This window comes from Rattus rattus, chromosome 16 (genome assembly GCF_011064425.1).
Source record: "Rattus rattus isolate New Zealand chromosome 16, Rrattus_CSIRO_v1, whole genome shotgun sequence".
In the NCBI taxonomy this organism is placed as follows: domain Eukaryota; kingdom Metazoa; phylum Chordata; class Mammalia; order Rodentia; family Muridae; genus Rattus; species Rattus rattus.
Window position 1 is genome coordinate 38,282,379 of NC_046169.1, and position 24,217 is coordinate 38,306,595.

At 54.0% G+C, this 24,217-nt stretch overlaps 1 protein-coding gene across 5 annotated transcripts in view; it reads right to left on the bottom strand.

Annotated features, from left to right (window-relative positions):
- Window positions 1–24,217, bottom strand: part of Pxn (paxillin) — a 47,254-nt gene that overhangs the window by 11,582 nt on the left and 11,455 nt on the right. For 4 of the 5 annotated variants that reach the window (XM_032886555.1, XM_032886556.1, XM_032886557.1 and 1 more), the window contains exons 2-3: window positions 483–709; window positions 74–189 (exon numbers count right to left, since the gene is read on the bottom strand). In XM_032886555.1, coding sequence (XP_032742446.1) covers window positions 74–189; window positions 483–709 — 343 coding nt within the window. Of the gene's footprint in view, window positions 1–73; window positions 190–482; window positions 710–1,985; window positions 2,157–24,217 lie in introns of those variants that run through there. The other variant, XM_032886558.1, reaches the window with a different exon arrangement.

Consider the following 24,217-nt stretch of genomic DNA (forward strand, 5'->3'; position numbering starts at 1 on the left):
ACAGGCACTGGGCCTGGCAGGGGCCTCAGGGCCTCTGTAGTTAAGCCAGTGGCGCGGGGTGCTGGCTCTGTACCTGTAGACGTGTTCCTCCTCGCCTGCTCGGGAACAAAGGGAGCCGACACTGTCCTGAGGGTTGGAGGCACTGGAATTTTTGGCGCTGGAGCTGTATATGGGCGATGGGGATGGAGGCTGCGGAGGGAAGAGTGATCAGGCCCTGTCCCCAGGGACAGGGAGGAACAGGAGACAGGAGCAGCCGGCCCCCAGGCAGCCCCTGTCACAGCCGTCTCACCAGGGAATTTCCCAGGCTGGTCAGGTGCTTAATACTTGGCCACTGGTCCCTCACATGGTGCATAGGAAGGACTGTGTATTGCTGTGGACAGTCCATTCCCCCAGCCTCTTTTCTCCAGTGACTTGACTCATCCCTGGGAGATCAGCTCCTTTTACCCCAAGTCCCTAAGGGCTTCTCATATACCCACCCTTACCTGCTGGTGAGCGTATCTGGAACCACTAGGCTGCCATTGGTCTAAGGGGTCCAGGACCGTGCCATTGAGGGCCTCGCTGGATGGGGGCGGTGGGACCGGAGGTGGCACTGCAATCTCCTGGTAGGTGTGGTTTCCAGTTGGGTAGGAGTAGGGGGGCTCCTCTGACAAGAACACTGGCCGTTTGGAGATGTGGGAGGTGGTGGACTCCAAGTCTGCCAGCAGGGCGTCTGTAACGAGAAGGTGTCAGCCTGTGAGAGCTGGCCCTCCCTCAGGTTCACATCTGCTGTGCTGTCCCCGGCCCAGACTGAAAGGGCTCTGGAGGCTTTCTCCGGCTCGTCCCTCGTCCCTCGGGGTTAGGTGGTTAGCTCTGCATTCCTCCTGACAGGGCTGTGCTGAGGCTGCTGTAAGCTTCTATAAGCCTGCCTGGAACTTCTGACTCCACGGGGTGACTGGGAGAACCAGGGCGGGTGGGGGGAGTCCTGAATCACGGCACAGGGAGTGGCTGGGTAGACAGAGCCAGGCCAGGAGGTAGCCCTAGGGTGCACCTGTCCTCCAGTTGAGGGGGGACAGAATTCCACGCTCTAAGCTCCTCCCTAGGCTACAGGCTACAGGTAAGGTATGCAAAGAGGCTGGGCACTGGCAGGAGGCCAGCTCAGTGCTCACCACCCCCTCAACAGGCCGCGTTGGGGTGGGGGGGCAGGACTGTTCTGCTGACTGCCTCTGCCGACTGGCAAGGAGCCCGACCTAGAGGCTCCAGGGCCCCATGACTGTTTAACTGTAACACAGGGGCCCAATCATCCCTCGAACGCAAGCTGCCATTACCCCAGCATGCGGTAGCCTACAGGGCTTAGGCTCTTGACAGGAAGAAAACGGCTAGAGAGGCAGAAGCTGGAAGTGTCGACCTTCCTGCCTTACTCCTCCTGTGCTGAAACCCTCTACAGTGCTGTGGCCTGGGTAGAGTCCAGCCCCGAACGCCACACCCTCCTTCCTGGACTGTTCACTGACCTGTTTATGCTTAGCGTCTAGTGATCTGCTACCCTGGCCCTCACAAGTGACAATCACAAGCGCAGTGGCCGTACTCTTCACACCTACTGGGCACCGTGTGAGGCATTTACACACGTGGTCACAGGTGACCCTTCTGGTGACCTAAAAAACTACTCTCTTCAGAGCTGAGGAGAATGGGCTTGGAAGCTCTGGGTCCCTGCCCCAGGTAGCAGGGCAGGAAAGGACAGGGTCACATGACTCCTCAGACTCCCCAGGCTCCAGAGCCCAAGCCTCCAGGAGGCTACTGTGCTCACACTCACACGGTGACAAGATGGTGCCAAACCTAAGGAGCTGGAGCTTGCCTGCCCAGCTGTCAGTCTGACCTTTGCTGCAGCCCTGTCCCCAGCCAGCCCCATTCCCACTCAGAGGACAGGGAAGCGAGGACCTCATCAGGCCTCTGAGACCATGCTTTCTCCCAGCAGCCCTGCTTACCAACAGCACTAGGGTGGGCACACCTACCCCTGGCTCCTGCTGTACAGTTGGACGAGAAGCTGTTCCGAGGCCCAGACCCTGGGTCCCAGCCTCCCAGGCTGGAAGAACTCAGCTCCTGTGGACCCACCCCTTCCAGCTCCCCTGGAGGAGTTCTGACTTCCTGCCTCCAACAAACCGGAACTCCAGGAGTCTCTCTGTGTCTAGGTAAGGGCATAAAAGGAACTAAGGTCCAGGCCAATCCCAGAGGCGTCTCTAGGGCCACACCTGCTGTCCATTTCCTCTGGGCCCAACCCACCGTAGGCGGAACCCCTCTTTCTCCATCTTGAGGCTACTGGGGAACCCTGTAGTGCTGCACAGAGAAGGCAACAACAGATGCAGCCCTGGTGGGGCTGGCGAGAGCAGCTGCCAGTCCTGAGCCACCGCTACCAGGGCCGGGAGCTTCACATACGGATGGAGCCTGTCGTCCTCCCCAACAACAGAAACGTAGAAGGCTAGGCTTAGGTCCCTGTCGCCAAAGTCCCCCTTTACAATTCCCCGGCTCCAAACCCTCCGAGGTAGACAAACGCCTTCCCTGACAAGTGGTGAATCAGGGATCCCGCTGCCCACACATGGGCCCCTGTGCCCTGCACCGGAGCTGTGATCCTGCATCTGGCTTTCTTGGTGTATGGGCTGGGTTTGTTTTTTGGGGGTTTTGTTTGTTTGTTTTCTATTCTATTTTCATGGCCCTAGAGATAGAACCTAGAGCCCCACACAGAGTCAACCCCACCACTGCCTCTAGGTGGAGCCTAACGGTTAGGCTGAGGCAGGCTCTGCTTATGTAGGCCAGGTGGCTCCAGACTCAATCCTCCTGCCTCAGCCACCACACTTAGCTTCCACGAGCTCTTTCCACTTGTTTTCTTTCGTGTGTGTGCGTGCGTGCGTGTGTGTGTGCGCGTGTGTGCGTGCGTGTGTGCATGTGTGTGTGTGTGTGTGTATGTGCGTGCGTGTGCGTGTGCCCGAGCTTGTGTGGACGTTGGAATCAGTGCCTGCTGTGTTCTTTATCGTGTTCCACTGTTTCTGTAGGTTGCCATTTTACATTTTTTTAAAGATTTGTTTTATATTATATGTGTCTAAGAGTTTTTTTTTAATTTGTTTCGTTTTGTTGTTTTGTTTTTTAGAGACAGGGTTTCTTTGTGTAGCCCTGGCTGTCTCGGAACTCTCTCTGTAGACCAGGCTGGCCTGAAACTCAAGAGATCCCCCTGCCGCTGCCTCCCAAGTGCTGGGACTAAGGGCGTACACCAGCGCACCCACCCCCACCCCCGCTCCTAGGACAACCTGTGGAGTTAGTCCTCGCCCACTTCTGTAGGGTTCTGGGTTACATCGGCTCACCGGACTCACAGTTCCCACTACAGCATCCCAGCAGCTCAGCTTCTGTTGCTTTCAGAGTCACACGTGGTCTCTCTATGCAGCCCTGGCTGTCCTACAGCTCTCTGTGTAGACCAGGCCAGCCTCCACACCTTGTCTTTTGAGGGGGAAGGTGTCACTAAACTGGCTGGCCACAGAGTCCCCGGGGTCCGCCTGTTCCCACCCCCCCACCACGGCACTGAAGGCATAGACTTGCACTGGCACACGGGGCCGTCAGTGGGAGCTGAGGACTCTGGCCCTAAGTTCGCACACCACGCCCTTTAGCCACTGAGTCACACACACACACACACACACACACACACACACACACACACACACACACACACTGCTTGTTTCCCTTCCCTCCTTTCAGTTTATGAAGAAGAGTGGTTTGGGGCCAGCGAGATGGCTTAGCATGCTTGCTGCTAAAACTGCTGCCTTGAGTTTTATCCCTGGAACCAACGTGGTAGACGGAAAGATAACTCCTGTAAGCTGTCCTCTGACCAACACACACACACTCACCCACACATACACACGCACACACACATCAAATAAGATATGCTTAAAAAGAGGAGGCTGAAGAGACAGCTCGGGTTAAGAGCACAGACAGTTCATGCAGAAGGCCCATGTTTGGTTTCGAGCACCCACAGCAGGTAGCTTATATCCTGCTATAGGGGTTTCCACAGTCTTTGGCCTCTGTAGGGACCCTCACACACGCACACAAACACAGAGAGACACAGACACACCGAAAACTAAATCGTACATACAAGAAAAAAGACTCAAGTTTACAGAAGAGCTGTCACGTGACTCCAGATGGACGGACCGGGCCCTGAACTCGGGTCCAGTTCAACTCCAGGACTACTGACCTCGTCTTTAAGGCCCAGTCTAATCAGTCAGGTGTCTGTGTTGGAGACACCTCCACAGTAAAGCCACTTGGCTACTCTTGCAGAGGACCTCGGTTCAGTTCCCGGTAGCCACGAGGTGGCTCGCAACCACCAGCAACTCTAGTGCCAGGGGAACCCCACATCCTCTCAGACTCTGTGGGCACCACATGCATTTAATCCACTTACATAGATGCAGGCAAAACACCCACCCATACACATACGATTTTCAAAGTTACCTTTATTTATTGTCGATTTGTGTGCGTGTGCACACGAGCGTGGCCATCAGGGGAATACGTGCAAGAGCCCACCCTCCCCTTCCCGTCTGTGACGGGAGCTGCACTGCGCATGTGAGTTTCTGTGCTGGGGTTGCAGACTCACACCAGTGTCTGGGTTCACACGGGAGCTAAGGATCTTGGGCTTGCCTAGCAAATGCTGTTACCCACTGAGCTATCTCTCTGGCCCTCGCTGTGAGTAATTCTTACCCTGCAGTGTCAGTGAGCTTTGCAAGGGCTGGCCCACAGTTGCCAAACATCAGACCTAGTTACTCTGTGACATCTAGAGAAGGATCCTCCTTAGTCTTTCCTGAGTAAAACCGGCCTCAGCCATGAAAAGAGTCTGGGCCAGAGACACAGAGGAAGAAAGGAACATTCAAAGCCATGCGTGACAGTGCATGCCTTTAATCCCAGCACTCAGGAGGCAGAGGCAGGTGGATCTGAGTTCAAGACCAGCCTGATCTACATAGCAAGATCCAGGACAGCCAGGGCTGCACATAAAAACATTGCCTCAGAAAACAAAAACAAAAAAAGAAAGGATCATTCAAAACACTATGTATATAGTTGTGCATGCGTGCACGCATGCGTGTGCCAAGGAGAAAACATTATTTCCCAATTTCCTCTAAATGTCTGCCTACTGTAGACAGAGAAAACTTTAGCAGGTGCCTACCCAAGCACAGCCGTTGACATGGCTTCCTCTTCTGTACCCTTACGTAGTCCTTGCCTGATGGCTCGTATAGGAACTTGGAGTCCCCGTGCCCCAGGGCCCCTCACTAGTTGCTAAGGTGACATAGGAGGCAGACGAAACACTAAGGCTCTGGGTCCTGTGCTGTAGACGCACAGCATTTCCCATGGCACAAACTGTGAAAGGCTAAGTCCCCGAACACTGCCGACTCCTCCCCTGGCTTGAGTAAACACAGCCAGGGTGAGGCTTCACTCAGCAGCCTCCAACCTGCCCAGATTCCTCAGTTCAGCCTTTTGCTAGCTCTACGTATACAAGAGATGTTGGAAACTCCTTCAACTCACACCCCAACGGCCCCTTCCTTTAGTATAGGGGTCAGATACAGATCCACCACCTCTGTCCTGCTTCTAACATGCTACAGGAGCCGGTGCTGGGGCACCTCAAAGTGCTTCAGCCTCACCCATGGAACTGCAGGGTCCGGGCCTGACACCGCTTCAACTAAAGCCGGGGCCAGAAGCTTGAACCCACTGGAGGGGAAAGCAAGGGTCACTGGGAAGGACTGTGCAGCCCTGGGTATGGATGGGCAAAGAAGGGCTGGGTGCAAAGTACCAGCTGGCCAGGGGGACAAAAATCACAGTGCTATGTATGCACAGTAGAGTGAGCATACAGGCCATTCCCTGATGACCACCAGAGGGAGCCGTTGGTCCATCACCTTCCTGCCAGCAGGGGTAACCTCGTGCAACCGCAGAATTTTCTTGCTGAGCTGGGGAAAGACTAGGGAGTCCCCGGCCATGGTGGGAAGTTTCAGTCTCAAGAGAAGCTAGAGTCTGAGGCACAGAGCTGGCACAGAAACCAGCCTGGGTGCCAAGACCCTAGGCATGCAAATTGGGACATCTGGGGTGCAGTCAGGGTGGCATGAAGTTCAAGGGCTCCACAGACCAGAGGGACAAACACATTCAGTTACTTCCACTACCTCTTCTGCAAAGGCAAGGCACAAGCGTGAAACAATACCAGCTTCAAGCCCGGAGCCTGCACTGGAGCACAGCACTCTACAGAGAGGACCGGGGGGACTGGGAGAGAGCTTGGCAGCAGCACAACTCTCTGAGTTTTTAGTTTTTAAATTCGCTTATCGGAGGAGGAAGAACATGCGCGTGCCAAGGGGTGACGTGCAGGCCAGAGGCCAACGTTCAGGGAGTCAGTTCTCTCCCTGTACCATATGGAGCCCCCGCAGAAAGGAGAGCCAAGAGGAGAATCCACAAACCCTTCCCGCCCCCACTCCCATGCAGAGCTGTTTCCCAAGCTGTGCCCCCTGGGTCCTGGCTGCCCCCAGTCTTAGGTATGTGATAAAATCTGTCAAAAGGCAGAGAGTCCTGCCACTGGCGGAATGCCAAGAGTGGTGAGCTACAGGTCCACCCAGGGTGGTTCAAGGTCTATGGCCGGAGCTGGGGCCCCAGCCATTCCTCGGGGGGCTGGGCGTTATGGCCTGCACACAGGGATTTTGGGCACACACTGCCTGCTCACTGGGTGAACTGCCTGGACGGGGTCTTGCCTGCCCCACGCTTCCAGGAATTTTAAGCTTAGGATTCAAATCAAACAAGAAAACCAGCACAAAGTGCCTACTGGGCACTGGGATTGAATCATCCTCAGTCAGTAAATGGGAGGTGCTGGACAGACAGGAGTGCCCTGCTAGAGTACCCTCAACTCTGAAGACAAGGAACGTCCTATCTAATGCTGGGGCAGCAGTGGGAGAGAGCATCATTCTACCCAAAGCAATGCCTTGGAGCAGGATCTGAGGCGGCTGCAGCTCTTGGTTGTCAACTTGACTGGAATTAATAAAGCCCAGGCAGCTGGGGTCACCTGTGAGGAATGTTCGCTCAATTACATGATTTGAAGTGGAAAAACCCAGTTTTAGTCTGGATTTGTTTGTTTGTTTTTAAACTTTGAACTAGTGGGCTCTGGAAATGCTCTTGGCCAGTGAGCCATCTCTCCCGCCCGCCCCTCATGCCAATCTTCTGAGGTGAGAAGATCCGCTCTTAACCTGGACCACACCATCTGTGGGCAGCCTATATAAAGGGCATGGAAGAAGGGATGGCTCTCTCGCTCGCGCTCCTCGCTCTCTCTCTCTCTCTCTCTCTCTCTCTCCTCCCTCCTCCTCCCTCCCCCTCCCCCCCTCCCTCCTTCCCTCCCTGCTGGCAAGTCCATTCCTTACTGGCATTAGAGCCTACTTCTTGGGGATTGTGGTGTGTAGAGGAATGTTATGCACACAGGTTCGCCTCTTCAGGGGAAGGGATGTGTACCAGTTTCCCACCCGGAAGGCTGGAGGTGGATGTAGTTAATACCCAGCCCATACCCCAATCCCCCAGACTATCAGGCCTATCCCAGACTCTTCCTCCCCAGACCTTTATCCTGAACACTGTTTCTCAGTCAATAGAACCCATCCCTAGGGTAGGTGTCACATGGACTTTGTAATTTGAAGGCCTCTCCAATGACCTAACCATACCAGATCCTCCCCTGGGCCCTTAAGCTGTAGCACAGTTAGCAGAGTCACCGTGCCTGCCTTGGCGCTCACAGGGACCCCCACACTAGTGTGTACCTAAGACCAGACCAGCTGAGATGGCCTACCTTGTGGACTAAACAACGTCTAAATTCCTAGACCTTTTGATGGTAGGCAACCATTGTCGGACTAGTGGGACTACAGCCATAAGTCACTCTAATGTGTGTGTGCACACATGCATGTGAGCGTGCGAGCATTGAATTCGTATTCCCTGGGTAAGTTCTGTTCCTCTGGAGAACCCTGACTAACACACCTCCCCATCAGATCTCCAGTTCTGAGCCCACGACTAGAACAGAACGCACTGAGTCACCGTTCTTGCCCTGTCCAGCTACAGGCTGCCTGCCTGGGCCCTCACTGTGCCCTGCCCACTGTCCACAGCCCCATGCCGGAGCAGAGAGCTGGTTCTCAGGGAGACCCACTTCACCATGCCTTGTATCCCTGGGGCCTGGCCAGGCACAGCACACAGCATTCTTCCCATCACCTTCCTGCATCAGATGGACGGAGCAGCCACATGCCCCCTGAGAGCCTGGGCACAGGGGCTCCCACAGCTGAGGACTTTGCCATAGACTTGGCCTGCAGTCTATGTGTCAGTGCTGTGTGAGGCCTGAATCGCAGTCAGACAGAATTAGGAGCATAAGTACCTGCTGTCCGGAGCCAGAGGACGCGTAAGGAGCTTGTTACCCTGTTATGCCCCCAAAAGGGCTCAGTCTCCTGCTGATCACCTGGGTGGCCCAGGTAGTAACCTAAGGGCCCTTACATCTGCTCAGACCGAGGGACCTACGCAGTGGGTGGGCTCAGCCTTACCAAGGAAGGAACTCAGGAATGGTCCACCATCTCACCCCCTGGGTGAGACTTCTCCATTTGGAAGGAGGGAGGAGCTAGCGGCAGACCTGCCCCCCCCCTCCGCCCAGTCCCTGTCCCCTCAAGCCGCCTGAGACCAAGAGCAGTTAGAGCAGAGGTAATCTAACCCATGGCAGGATACTTTTCTTCAGTGAGTAACTCCCCAGGAATGGAAAGCTGGTATATTTATCCTGGTAACTGTTCTGTCCAGGGAAGACGGCTGTGGCCAGCATGCCAATACGGGATGAAGCCAGATCTCTGTCCTAGCCAGCCTAGGGACCAAGGCCCGACACTCAGTAGTTCAGTAGGAATTCAATCTCCCACCCCCCCCCCCCCCCCCCCCCCCCCCCCGCACTGACGACCGAACAGGGCCTTGCGCTTGCTAGGCAAGTGCTCTACCACTGAGCTAAATCCCCAACCCCGAATTCAATCTTCTAGAGGGAGTTTCCTTCACAGTTGGATTCTATGCCCTCATCAACTGTCCCCTCTCAGAGAATTAAATTCCAGAGATGGACAACCTCACTCTGTCTTGCTGGAAGAGACGCTGGAAAGGATGGGGACAGCCAGCATAAAGGAGGAACTGGGCTGTCCTGTCAGTCTTCCTGGCCATGGCCCTGCCTATCAAAGTGGATGTAGTTTGAGCTGCCCCCATTTCTGAGCAGGTTCTAAGGAGGGGAAAGGATGAGATGAGATTTATACAGCAAGTGAGCTCATCAAGACTTTGTCTCACTCCAAGGCATCACTACTGTCTGAGCCCCAGACAGGAGCTGCTCTCCCAACCCGGGCAGGAGAGCCCGCTCCATACCATAGTGTCATCTGAATATTTAACAACCATGCCTGCAGGCTGTGAAGACTCAACCGCCAAGTTTCCCTAGCTGACTCACGCTTTGCTCAACAGGAGCTGCCCTGAAGGAAGTGTGGGCTGGGTGACAAACAGGAAACCCGGGGAAAAGGTCTACAGGTCTCCAGCCGGCAGCAGACAGGGGCCGCCTGGTACAGTTAGTTGCCTCTTCCCAGCTCCCACGTGCCAAAAGCAGATTTCCAGTTTTCAACCGGGCCCTGCCTTCCGGAGGCTCACACAACTGGAGTATGCAGGCCGGTCCCCTCTCGTTATTGGATACCTGGCTTGCACCCAAGGGCACAAGGCACAGGTGAGAGGAGACATAAGAAAATAAAGCTGGGGGCTTCTGTGAGGTCACCCTGAGCTCTAGGCAGAAGCCCAACTTTACCAGGGCCCTTATGAAGCAGGTACTCGCGTGCGCACCCCAGACCACAGCTGCCGTGGTCGCCTCCAATCCATGTCTGTACGTGCCTGCAGCCAGATCCAGCCACACACCCAGGTAAGGGTGCAGCAAACTCCCACCTTAAGAACTCATCATGAGAGCCCCTCCCCCACGGCCCCAGACTGCCTAGACACACTTCCTTGGTCAGATCTTAGTGTCTCTTCAACTCACCCACAGACTCTAACCCCACCCCCCATTGTTTTTCTACTTAGCCCTGGCACTTGCTCTCACTCTAGACCAGGCTGTCCTCAACTCAGAGCCACCCAGCCGCCAGCCTCTGCCTCCCAAGTGCTGGGATTAAAGGTGCGTTGCTGACTGGAGCCCAGGGGATTCCTGTCCTGGAAATGTCCCTGGTCTGTTCCAGCATGGCTCCAGGCCCTTCCTGCAATCCCGGCTCTTCCAAGTCTACAGCCCAGCGAGCAGGGCGGCTCCTCGGCTGCTCCCCCTGCTAATCACCAACAGAGGTTAGGAGGGGCTCAGCGGTGAGTCATCTCTGGCCCCACAGAGACCTGAACAAAAAGTTCAAAAGTTTGCCTGTTTCTGGGATGAGCTGTAGTCTCTCCAGTGTTTATGGACTTAAAGACACAGTTCTGTTCTTTCTTTACTCGTCAGATTCTGACTGGTGAACGCAGCCCCAAACAACTGAGACAGCTCCCATGCTGTCAAGCGGCTGGTTTCTGCTCACCTGGCTACCCGCCCTCCTTGGGCTCCCACGTGCAACTGGGAGGTCCCCACTGGGCCTCTCCACGTCACAGCCACTCTTTCTCATCATCTGAGCCAACAGTACGGTCGGTTGAGCATCAGAAACCAGGCTCAGTCCCTTGTCAGTCTCTGTCACCTCCCAGGATTCTGCTAAGCCCACTTCCAGTAGACAAAATGGTTTGAACTTCCTGAACCCCACCCCCCCACACACACACACTTTTTATTTTGAAGCCATGGTTCCTTACATAGTTCAGGTTGACCTGAGCCTTGGCTCCGCTGGGCTCCGCTTTGCTGAGTGTTAGGATAGCACCACTCCCAACTAAAAGCCCACCTCTTCTGTGTGGGTCCCCACTCCACCCTCACCCCGCCCCAGACTCCGGCTCTCTGTGGAGGAACTTCCTCTCACCCTATCTGGCCTCTCAGGAATGAATGTGTGCTGGGGAAAGCGTGCAAGCCCTCCACGCTCGGCCCCTGTAGGAAACGGTGTGTAGTTGTGCTCATGGCCAGCCACGCCTTCCTGAATATGCAATGGTTGAGTTGGCGTCCGTCTTGAGACAGTTCGCTGTATTCCTCAGGCTGCCGTCACTAGGACTCAGCGTCCTGAATAGCTGGGATTGCGAGCAGGAACCACCATGCCCAGTGGGCTTATATGCTATATTGTTCTACATTTTTCAAGGGTTGCAGACATGGCTTGGCAGTTAAGAGTGCGCACTGCTTTTGCAGAGGACCCAGGTTCATTCAGTTCCCAGCACCCACTTGGGGCTTCACTTCCCAGGGGATCTGAGTCCCTCTTCTGGCTTCCTCAGGCACCAGGTAAGTTAGGAACCTGCTAAGCTGTTATCCTCACCTGCCACCCATGTGAGTGTGCGAGCTTGCAGAGTCCATGGGGATGGAGGGGCAGATTCCCCTTGGGGCTGCAGTTACAGGGGTAGGAAGCTGTGAAGGGAGGTCCTGAGAACCAAACTCAGGTCCTCTGCAAGAGCAGTACACACTCTTAACCACTAAGCCATCTCTCCAGGCCCAGATGGGATTTTAAGATATTTCTTTTCCCCCGTTTCCCCAGTGCAGGACTTAGGACCTCATGCAGTATAAGAGCTACAGCACTGGGCTGTGTTTTCTGGCTCCAAATATTTCTGAACCCTCAAGTATAAGGCCACAGATGCAGAGGGCAGACACTCCCAATGCCTTGTCTTTGCCAAGGGTAGGACAGAACCCCTGCAGTTGACACTCCCATCTTTGAGCCTCTCAGAAAGTGAAGCCAAAGGGCCCTCACTCCCTGCTTTGGCCTTCATCACAACTTTCCTCTTTAGCAGGACTGGGACCCCCACCCCGCCCTCCTGCCCCCACCCTCCTCCAGCCCGTGTGTGTGTGTGTGTGTGTGTGTGTGTGTGTGTGTACAAACAATATCAAATGCAGTCCAACCTCTCCGTCCTCCATCTGCCTGTTACCTGGATGTTCATACATCCAGGACACAAAGGAGGGCAGGAGCCCACTAAACCTTAAGGAAAACCCAGAAGGCCCTCTGGGGACCAAGTTAACACAGAAGCAAGAAGTCAAAGTCACTGCCTTAAATCAAACTAGCAAGGCTGGGTTCTGGAGGCAATGAAACTGCAATGAAACAGACAGACAGACAGACAGACAGAATAGACAGACAAGCAGAGACAGAGACAGAGGCTTCCGAGAGTCCTTTGCACACATTGGGGCCTTCAGTGCACAGTTTCACACAGCATCACAAGGCCCTCACTGTCCCCACATAAAGCCACGCTGTATGCGTCACAGATTGGGCTCCTCTGTACACCCTCCTGGTGACCACCCCACCACCCCACCCCCGCCAGGCACTTTGCCACAGTGGAGGTAACAGCCTCCCCAAGAGAGAAGCAGGTGACTTGATCCTTGCTCACCAGCCTGGTGAGCATTTACTAGACTGTTAGGAGCTTCCGCTTACCACGCGCACCTCACAGAGCTCACTGAGTAATGGGTGGGAAGCTTGGAGAAAGTCATCATGGTGGCTGGCCTCCCACTCTAGCACAGAGGCACACGATACATAAATCTGCTTCACTGATGGTCATGTCCCCTGGGACGGCACAGGGAAGAAAGGAGCTGGAGCCAGGGACGGCAGCCAGGGACCCTGGGAGCTGTGGCAGGCCATCACTAACTTGGGCCTTCTTGCTGAGCAAACCACTGACCTCACCCGTTTATGACTGGGGTTCATTCCAAGTCCTCCTTGGAGAACATCAGCTGAGCCCAGCAGCTTCCAACTCACTCCTCAGCAGAGGCGGGACAGAGGAGCCAGGGCCTTCCGTGCTCCCCACTCCTCCCCACTCCCCGTCCACTGCAGCTGGGCCTGAGAGCCCTGCGACTTTGAATCTGGAGCTGCCTAAGCTCCAAAGACCCTGAGAAGTTAGGCCAGGAAGGAGCAGGGAGAGTGCAGAGTGTCACAGAGGCACCACAGACAGGGCTACACAGCGAGGCAGTTGCTCGGGAAGGGAGAAATAACCCTTCCAGCACACCTGCCTGATCTGTGGTACACCAGGTCAATCGCAGCTGCTCCCATCTCAGCACTGCCAAGCAAAGCAAGGACACCCCCAGGCACAGACCTGCAGCCTCACAGATGAGGCCACAGGCAGACAGAGCTTCCTATACACACCACACCAGTCAGAGAAGGATGAGACAGGCAGGTGGCACGAACACGCGCGTGCGCACTACACACACACACACACACACACACACACACACACACACACACACACACACACACACTGTTTTACACACACACACACACACACAATCACACATATCCACACACCCACTCTCACACACACACACATACACTCACACACAAACATACACACACACACACACACACACCCACACACACACACACACGCACACACACACACACACACACACACACGCACACACACACACACACACACACACACTCACACACACTCACACACACACACACACGCACACACACACAAACACACAGACACACACAAACACACACACATACACACACACCACACCACATACACACACCACACACACACACACACACACACACACACACACACACACACACACACCACACACACACACACACACACCACACACACACACACACACACACACACACACACACACACACACACACACCTCACACACACTCTCACACACACTCACACACTCACACACACATACACACACTCACACACACCAGGTCGCGCCAGGTTTGCCCTCTGTAAATGCTCTTCCCACAAGGGGCACAAGCATGCCTGGGTAAGAGAGGACTCAGCCAAGAGCTAACCTTGGCCTCACCTCAGGCCTGATGTACAATCAATCAAGAGGTTGGCCAGCAGTCATCAAGTACTGACATATGTGACAATCTGCTTTTACTGTGAAAAAAAATCAACTCAAGTGGGTTCAAGATGGCACCGCCAAATTTCCTCCATGTGTACCCAATGAGAGAGAGCTCAGACACCTCAGAACCCCCACACATACCCTCTAGTCAGAACTTGAGTTGAAACAGCCATCTTGGATAGCCAGGTGTTCTAAGAAATGAGGAAGCAGCAAACTGGCTGCCCGCAGAATTCCCTCATCAACCCTCAATGACACCTTTGCTTCCCTAGAGGAACTGACACCATCCAACCCCGGGTCCCCTCAGTCTTACAATTTTAGGAAGCCATCTGCTGAGCTCAGAGCTCCAGGAAATGCCGGGGCCCCTTGACAGCTGGTGTCACCACAGACAGTTGGCACCTCCTGAAAAAGAGCCATCCCACGCAGAGGCTCTCGGACTCTTCCCAGCCTCCTGCCCACAAGCCTCACTTGCTAACAGGTGACCTGCAAACTCAGCAGGAGGCCCTGGTGGCCGGTGACAGTGCCTCCCACAAAGGAAGACCAGCTCCATCCTGTCCCTGTCCTGAAAGGGTAGGGCAGGTCTCACTGGAAGGGCAGATCTTCTCCAACTCTCACAGTGGGAAATCTGCCTCTTCCTGGACAGGAAGGAAGCACGTGGGGGCTGCAGTCACACTGGGGAAACCACACAGGAGGAAACGGGAAAACAGGCCTTCCTGAAACAAAACCCGTCTGCGACCTCTGTGCTCGCTCCGCCTGGCTGGCAGGACTCACATGCAGGTGAAGTAAGATGCGGGGAGGATGAAGCAGAGCAGGGCAACGTAAGGTCATGTGACCAGCCTGACCACGGCCCACCAGCCCTGAGCTGCAGCCTCAAGCCAGGCACCAGTCCGCGCTCACACCAGCCCGCGCTCACTCGCACCCTCGCTGGGGAAGTCTGTGACCAGCTTCAGAGGCAGAGGGATCCAAGGCCCCTGCTTGGGTTGGCTCGGCCAGCCTGCCCTCCCTGCTGGCTACCCCAGGAGATCAAGGGGAGCAGGGAGCGGAGGTCAGAGCAGGGTGGGTCCTACCACATCCCCAATCTGGATTTTCCTGCAGGAGACGGTCTGGGGCTCAGGGAGCCCAACCCAGCAGAATGAGGACAGATGGTCATAACAGCGCCTGGCCGAAATGCCCAGAAATATCACACAGGAAGTCCCCAGTATACACACAGGGAACATTCCAAACGCTTGTTTGTCTGTTGGATTTTGAACTGTAGAGACAGTCTTCTAAGGGAAGCCGCAATCTGAAGGGAAGCTGGGCAACCGTCCAGGCAGGCTGTCGCCTCACCTGAGCCACAGGTGTGTCCTACGCACGCTGTCTAGAATGAGGTGTGGGAGACACAGCTCACCTGGGCTTGGCCAGGCTGGAATTCACGTAGAGCACCTGAACTTCCTGCTTGGCCACGTATGGACACAGCTGTCTAGGAAACTGCTAAATCCCCCGACGACAAATGGGACAACTGCAAATCCCACAACTCCCTCACAACTCTAGGAGTCAGGGGCCCAGCAGTTAAGCAGGCGACGTCTGTCAGAACAAAGCTGTGGGCCAGGGCAACCACTTCTCCTGCCAGTCTCGATGCCCAGACAGGAAGTGGTCACCACACAAGTCGGTGAGCTGATCTCTATCCCCTGCTCCACTAAGGACTCGTCTGAGGTCAGCCATTTCTCCCTTACGAAGCAAGGAAGTTTCTTTCCGAGTCTCCTTCATGCTGTACCCCAAACTGTGAGACCCGCCTTCATGGATGCTGTCCTCGGAGGAGGACCCCCTCCAAGTTTTGAGATATACCTAGATGATGTCCCAGCCGGGAGAAGAGTGGTCCAATCTCTCTGACGGTAAACAAGACCTCCTGTTCCTCATGAGAACAAATTCAAACCCAGACACAAAGAACAACAGTGACACTGGCCTAGTACCCAAGGCCTCTGCCAAAAGGAGGGAAGGGGGGCTCCCACACTCCCCTGAGGATCTACAGGCACTCAATGCTTGGGCTCCACTTCCACGGAGGAGCCACTGATGAAGTGGCCATGCTCCAGTAAACGACCCCTTACTGGTGCTTCTATAAGTAAGGCTAACAGAAGTCATTAGCTCCCCGAAATAACAAAGAACAGGTGACCAGTGGGAGGCGGCAAAAGGGGAGTGGTGCGGGTAAACATAAGACGTTATACACATGGATAAAATGTCATCGCTAAACATATTGTGTATATTTGATATGTGCTAATAAAAAACAAAGACACCAGTGACTGCTATCCTAAGAGTCAAGGGTAACACAGTGTGTGTGTGCGTGTGTGTGCGTGGTGCACACGTGCCTACACAGCTCCACACAAAGCTGGTGGGTAGGTGTGGGCACAGGATGGAGTGTGCATCTGTCCTTGGCACCCTGGTCTGTGACCTCAAGCAAACAGGTAAACCAGGTTCCAATACTCCCCGTGAGACTGGGTCTGCCCATTTTGTGCCCAGCGACCTGTGGTAGCTTATGGAGTGTGCACTGCTGGACATATTCCATTCCAGGAATTCCTTCACTTAAGGCTGACATGACACCAAAAGAGCTTTAGCCCCAAGCACCGCACTCGCCCTGACTCGTGAAGCAGTGAGGTGTGAGCACAGGGCCATGCTATCGTCAGCCCTGACCAGGCCGGTGCTTTCCCATCTCCTTTGCACTGTGACTATTGGGCGCTCCCTCCCCAGGGAAATGTGGAGGGGACCCACTGCAAAATGGTCTACAGATCTCCTGGAGGTCATCACCGTGTCGGTTGCTACTGTAAAAATCATATTCCTTTCTGGAGTCTGGGGGAGGGTCTCCATCCTTTCTCTGGAAGGGAAGACCAGAAAACAGTGGTCTTGCTTGAGGTCTGTCCATCCCTCCTAGGAGGCAGCCTCCGCACCTCAGCACCTCAATACTTAGTTGGTGGCCCCAATACCTTCTGACTGAGCACAGGAAGGACAAACACAGTCTGTACTGGAGAGCACTACATAGTGGGAGCCTATTATAGGGGGAGAAGAGGGATCAGCAGAGGTGGGAGTGGGGGTTTCTAGAGAGGGAGGAACAACCTGGGAAAGTGTCAGAACGGAGAATGAAGCCCAGAGTACAAGTCCCAGCACAGCAGAGGGGAATCGAGGGCCCAGGGCCTGCAGAGTCTGGACTTACAAGGGCTTCCACAGAGGGTAGATGGCAGGGGAAGGCAGGCCCAGGCCTGCCTTTTCGATTGCTCAGTCAGGGTATGCAGGCAGGATGGGAGGGGGGCCGGGCACAACCACAAGAACAAAAGTTACAAGGCTCTAAACGGAACAAGAAATCACCGAGATTGGGTGGATGTGCAGGAGGATGATCTTCCCCATGTGTCCTGTAGGGAGGACAGACAGGAACACTAGGGTCCCCCTCTCTGCCTGCTCCCATCTGTGCTGGGGGCAGTCTCAGCAGTCCACAGGCAGCTCCACAGCTCCCTTCCAGGAAGAAGGCTCAGCCCAGCACAGTATCAGGGGAGCCAGGTCCTTCCTCCTACAAGCTGACCCCAGAGGCCCTTCCAGGATATAATCTCAGGTGCCCTGCTCTCGTAGAGACCCCTCAGAACTGGCTGGTGAGTCAGGTACAGCTGAGCCTAGGGAGGTTTGACCCACGTGAAGCAGCATCACACTGGAGGCTGACAAACACCGATGTCTAAGCCTCAGCTCAGCTACTGTAACAAGGCTATCCCTAAAAGGCCACTCTATGGAGGAAGCATGAACAGGTGACTGTCCTCACCCCTGTGATTCAAGCTGGTTGACTTACCTGAGATGCCCAACTAGGAGGACACAGGTACCAAGTCACAGTGAGCGACCCCATCGCACGGTGAGTCCAAGCACACACAAGTACATGAGCCTCCTCCCTCCGGGCCTCTGGGCTCCCACCCTCCTCAGACCACCCGCCCATCTTGTTTACCAGGTGCAATCTTGCCTTATCTGTTGAATCTCACACCCTGGTTTCCTCTTTGGCAACACAGGACTGAAAGAGTTCAATTTGTCTACCTAAGAAAAAAGGAATGTGTTGGCCGGGGACCTCTTGTTAGAAGCTCTCAAGTATTATCTCAGGTCGGCCATCTCCTTAAAAAATGAAAGCCTTTCGAAATGTCCATGTTTGTCTGCGGCGATGCCACCCAAGACAACCTGTCTCCTGTAAATACCCACGTTCCAAGTAAAGTGAGCTTGGACAGCAATACAGAACCACTTCCTCCCTGGCCTGGCTCTGTACTTGGTTTAAGGCCTTGCTTCTTTGCGCTCCCAAAGCTCTTTCTGGTTGAGAGCACATGTCAAAGTAGTAGGGACTGTGCGTCAATCTCCTTTAGCCCCTGAGCAGCCCAGAGAGGGCAGGGGACAGACAGCAGCACGCTCATGCTATCCCTCAGCCTAGGACAGTCAGACACTCAATGAACAACAGAAGAAATGAACCAACGACCCTGGCCAAGCCTCTGGCTGCAGCAGAGATCTGCCTCTCTACCTCAGTTCATGCTACCCCTCGACCCTCTGTGAGCACCCCACCCCGACCCTCCATGAGCACTCAGTATATATGAAGCACAGAGAAGGCGAGTGCAGAGCAGAGCCCTGTGTCAGGAAATGCTCCATCTACTATGATCTAGTTACTACCTACTCCCCTCCAACCACATTACCCCTAACTCTGAAAAAAGAGGAAGGAAATGGAAAAAAGAAAGCAAAGGACTACTTCACAAGCCTCTGCGGCCGGAGCATAGCCCCTTGTGGGTACTTAAGGTTTCAGCTCACTGTGTGGCCGGCCTGGTTTCCTTCAAAGTGGGGGAGGGGAGCTCACTGCTCAGGAATGTGGGCACAGGCAGGGGCAGGGCCTGCCACTGGGCAGCACCTTGGCCTGGCGCTGAGGGGTAGGGAGTCCTGAGGGGCTGATGGTCACCCCTATCCTGGTAGAGCAAAAGAAAGCAAACACGGTGAGCTGTGTTTTAGGGAACACTGCTGGAATGTGTGAGCAGCGTCTCCTGTGGGCTCTGCAGCCCAGCCTGCCCCAGGAGGTGGGTCTGAGTGAACTGAGGACTCAGCCAGGGAGGAAGACATTGTTTTTACATGAGAAACTGAACAGGAAAGTAAGGGGAAAAAAATGTTAAATTCTCTAGAACGTTTTGTTCTTTGTTTTTGGTGCTGACGACTGAACCCAGAGACCTACGGATGCCAAACACGCAGACTACAGTGATGTCCAGTCCCAGCCACCCTCACACTGCCCCCCATGCATATACACACACGTATGTATGTGTGCACGTGTGTGTGTGCATGCATGCATGTGTGTATGTGTGCATGTGTGTGTGCGTGTGCGTGTGCATCTGTGGATGAGACAGGGTGGGGGTGGAGGGCTTACTATCACTATGTAGCTGTCCTGGAATTCCCTCTGTAGACCAGACTGGTCTCAAACTCAGAGATCCACCTGCTGCTGCCTCCCAAGTGCTGGGATTAAGGCGTGCGCTGCTGCTGCCGCCACCACCACCACCACCACCACCGCCGCCGCCACCCCCACCATTGCCAGGCAACTGAGAAGAAATTCCAAATGACAGACCACACTGTGTGTGTTTTATAATGTATGCAGGGGAGAATTATGACACAAAAAGCACAGAGAGGAAAACGAAAATTCACTATAATAAGAGCTCTTTATATTAATCAGGAATAGTTAAATATGGTTTGAAAGCACTGATAGGTTAAACCTGCAAATAATTAAAATAATAAACCTATGAGTTCTAGCTAAATAAGACTAGAGAAGAGAAAGCAGAACCCTAAAACTAACGACTCTGGAAGGCAGAACAAGAAAGGACAGAAGGTATGAATGGAGGACAAATGACAGATGAGGGCTCAAGTCCCTGGCAGACAGTTGGATGTTAAAGCCCACAACGTCGTTAAATGTTCTCAGACCAATTAAAACACGACTTTGATTATGCTGGCTGTAAGAAACAAACTCTGAGGATAAGACAGATTCAAACGCAACAGGGAAAGATGGATGGATGGATGGATGGATGGATGGATGGATGGATGGATGGATGGATGGGTGGGTGGGTGGGTGGAAGGGGCAAAACTCCCATGTTGGACAAGCCCGAGGCCAGCCCCGGTCTGTGGTGGAGGCTCTGCTCGGCTGAGGTTGGTCAGGTGCTGAATCCTGTATCCCAGGGCCCGGATGCTCTGGACGTCACAGATCCTCACGGATACCGGCTTTTACTGTGTAGACCTTGCCTACCAAGTTATCCAGGATCGGTGATAAAAATGCCTACCGCCTAGAGCCGGGCAGAGGAGAGGTAGGCAGTGCTGAGGGATCCCAGGCTTCTGGTCTCAGGGAGAAAAGAAGGGAAGAATGGCCATGAGGGTCAGCCTGTCAGAACGTGGCAAGTGATGTCTTGGGGTTATTGACAGGAAAGTAGACAAAGTAGTGTAGAGGGTGCTATCTACCCAGCTCCAGTGCTCTTAAGACTTACTACACATACATATAAAGGGTTGTGTCTTTTATTTGGGAACAAAATTATCTAATAATATTTAACGGGACCCTGTTCCTCCCCACTAAAATCTGTCAGAGTGTAACTGACCTATGTGTCCACCCCTTGGCACTTGAGAGACTGATGGAGGGGGGCGCTCTCCCTCAAGCCTAAGACTACAAGGTCAGCCTGAGCAAGGTAGGGAGACTTTGTCTTCCAAAAGAAAAAGTTAAAAGTGGCTCCCTGAGGAGGACACAGTGGCAGCTGGAGGGAGTTCCAGAGTGCCCCTGCCTGCTCCTGACATGCAGTCATTCACTGTAGCCCAGGAACAAGTCATTCAGGGAGCCATGCTGCAGCCATGGCTTTGAGAGACGGCACTGAACAGAGGTGACCATTCGCCCAGTGAGTGTGTCTTTATGGGCCACAAGGAAAAAACAAACAAACAAACAAAACCGGAGGAGGCGTGGTCCGACTTACTCAGGATTGGAAAGTCTCTCAAGTTCAAGGACTGGTTTGGAAGCCTCCCACAAGCAAGGAAAGTTCCTGTGAGAAATGCGGTAAGAGTGGGATTGTTTCCAGATGAGGATCTGCAACCACGGCCCTGACCCGCTGTCCTACCGAGCTGTGGAACACAGTCCACACTTTATAACCTTCTGCAGAGCCAAGCGTCCAGGCTGAGGTCACCAATGCAGGTGCGCCCAACGACTAATTCTTAAACTGAGGATCGAGGAAGAAGGGGGACGGGAAGAGAAAGGACAGAGAGCTTCAGAACCTTCTGTTAGTCACACACAAGGTAAGACTCCATTGTAACTATGAAGGCGTATCAACCACAAGAAGTAACTATTCTACGGATGTGTCGGCCTACAGTGGGACTCCAAGCAGAGGAAGCAAGAAGTCACAGGGCTGAAAGGGAAAAACAAAGAAAGAAGTCAGAAAAAGTAAGGGACAAGGAACAGGCAAGAAGACAGAGGACCAAGAGGCTGTTGTTAGTGTCTCTTCACTGAGGCATGGAGGGAGGAAGACTGGGCTGGTGACAGAAAAACTCCTCCCCCAAGCACCAACCCACACACACTCCTTCTCCTCCCATGACTGGCAGGCCCCTGCCTCAGTGGCAGCATGCCAGGCAAGCTCCAATCGATGCACAGATGACTTTCACACACACAAAATATACAGATGCATGCGCCCCAGAATGTCCTCCCCCAATGCCGGCCACCTCCCTCATGACAAGTGGGAATCAAAGTCCAGTGTGACCAGAGATTTCACTGTGACAGCAGAGAGGGGCTGTATGGACCGGCAGGTTAAAACACAACCCCCAAACTGGGTGCTGCACGGCTTAAGCCCAGCACTTGGGAGGCAGAAGCAGGAGACTTTCTGTGAGTTCGAGGGCAGTCTGGGCTACAGATTGAATTTCAAGACAGCCAGGGTTTCACAGAGAATCCCTGTAGCTGAAAAAAGGAGGAGAAGGAAGGGGCTGAAAAAAGGAGGAGTGGAAGGAAGCGCAAGGCCTGGGGGGGGGAAAAAAAAAAAAAAGAAAAAAGGAAGAAGGAAGAAGAAGGAAGAAGAAGGAGGAAGAGGAAGGAGGAGGAAAGAATAAAAGTAACAAAAGACACCAAAGTGTATCCCAGCATCAGCTTAGTGCTGTGAGGCCTGGGTTCAACTCTCGGCACGGCGGGAACAGTCACAGCATAGAGCAGCTATGGTGCCTCAAGTCTGTAATCCTGGCACTGAGGCAGGAGGATCAGAAGTGCAGGGTCCTCCTTGGCTACACAGTGAATGTGAGGCCCTCCTGTGTCTCTTGAGGATCCTCTCTCAATAGAAACAAAGGGACCCACCCACCAAGCCCTCTCTGAAACCCAGCACATAAGCAGGGAGAGGTTAAGCCGCTGAGGGAGGCGAAGGCTAGGGAACCACAGTTCTGGGAGCAGAGAAAGGCTGCCAGCATCCAGCGCTAGAACACTCAGGGGAAATGTCCCAGGCAGACAGAGTAGGGAGAGGAGAGGGACAATGCCCAACAATCTGCCACCAGCTTTGTCTGCCACAGCCACAGCCACGGCCACGGCCACACAGCCAACGGTGCCCCTCGGAGAGAGGATGATCTTTGACACCCTGGCCCCACACTCAGCCTGAGGGTTGGGTGCGGCAGGGAACAGATAACCTGCCTGCCTCCCGGTCAGAAGTTCTACTCCACAGGCACAAACAGGATGTTTGGGAACAGATGACTACAAGTGACCACAGGAAGCCGTGACAACTACCTCCAGGTGACGCTTGCTTGTTCCCGCCTGGCCCCTCAGCAAACCAACTTCGTACTCTGACTTCTAAAGACAGAGAAGGGGCAGGGGTTCCTGAACAGCTCAGGACTCGGCAGCAAAGGCCATCTGAGGTAGTGAGGCAGGAGAGTGGCCACCGGCTGTCCAGCAGCTGCCTCAGCCCAAACACGCAGCAAGGCTGACGTTCAGGAGGGCGAAGAGACCACACAGTCACTCCTGCGGCAGAGAACTTTCCAAGACAGGCAGCAGATGACCAAAAGAGCTCAGGCCAGCCGCCAAGGAATGAGCGTAGAGGCCCAGGCACTGTAGCAGCTCCTTCACAGCAGCCCCAGGGCGGCCAGAGTGAGGCTCATCTGGGATGAGAAGGTGCCCTGAGCAGCCGACGAGCCAGGAGGCCACAGGAACCGAGTGTGGACCGCCAACACTCCCACTTCTACCCAAAGAAGAGGCACGTTCCTAGAAACGGACAGGCAAGCTTGCTCAGGACGCTGTGCCACTCCAAACCTGAACAGAGCCCAGGGCAGCCCTGAGAGATTAGCTGCCCTGAGAGATGGGGATGGCCCCTGGGCCAGCTCCTGTGTCAGGCCTGTGTCCACCCACCCAGAGCCATTCCAGGTGCCCGTCCTAAAAAACAACACTCTCCCTTTCCCTTTTAAAAGTTTTTTTTTTTTTCTTTTCTTTTTTTTTTGGAGCTGGGGACCGAACCCAGGGCCTTGCGCTTGCTAGGCAAGCGCTCTACCACTGAACTAAATCCCCAACCCCAAAAGTTTTTTTTTAATTTATTTATTTGTATGAATATTCTGCCTGTATGTATGATGTATGTATATATATGATTATATATGTATCATGATGCATGTATGATGCATGTACTATTAATGTATGTGTATGATTTATGTATATATATGATGTGTGTATGATTTATGTATAATGTATGTATGTTGTGTGTATGTATGATGCATATATGTGTGATATGTGTGATGCATGTATGTATGATGCATGTACGTATGTATATATGGGCACTACATGCATTCTTGATGCCCATGAAGGCCAGAAAAGGGCACCAGAAGTCTTAGAACTGGAATTGTGGATGGCTGTGAGCCACCATGTGGGTTCTGGGAACCAAACCCCAGTCCTGTGCATGAGCAGCTGCTGAGCTGTCTCTTCTGGACCCTGTTGTTTTGCTAATGCAAGATTTCTTTCTGCTTCCCTGGCTGGCCTGGAACCCATGACAGTGCTTCTGCCTCCCCAAACGCTAGGATCATGGGTGAACGCTCACACCCAGCTTACGTCTCCCTTGCCCTATGCTAAAGGAGCCTCAGTGCAGCATACTCTGGGAGGCCTCGTAGGTGCCACAGTGTATCCTTCCCAGCCCAGGGCTGCTCTGGATCCCAGATCAGCCAGCTACAGCAGCGCTCAGATAGCAGGGTTAGCTGACGGGTTAGTATTAGCCAAGCTAAGGAACATCCTCCTCCCTACTTCTTTCCGCTCTAAGCCACCAGAGAGGCTCAGGAAAACTGAAACACCACATAAGGAAAGCAACCGCACAT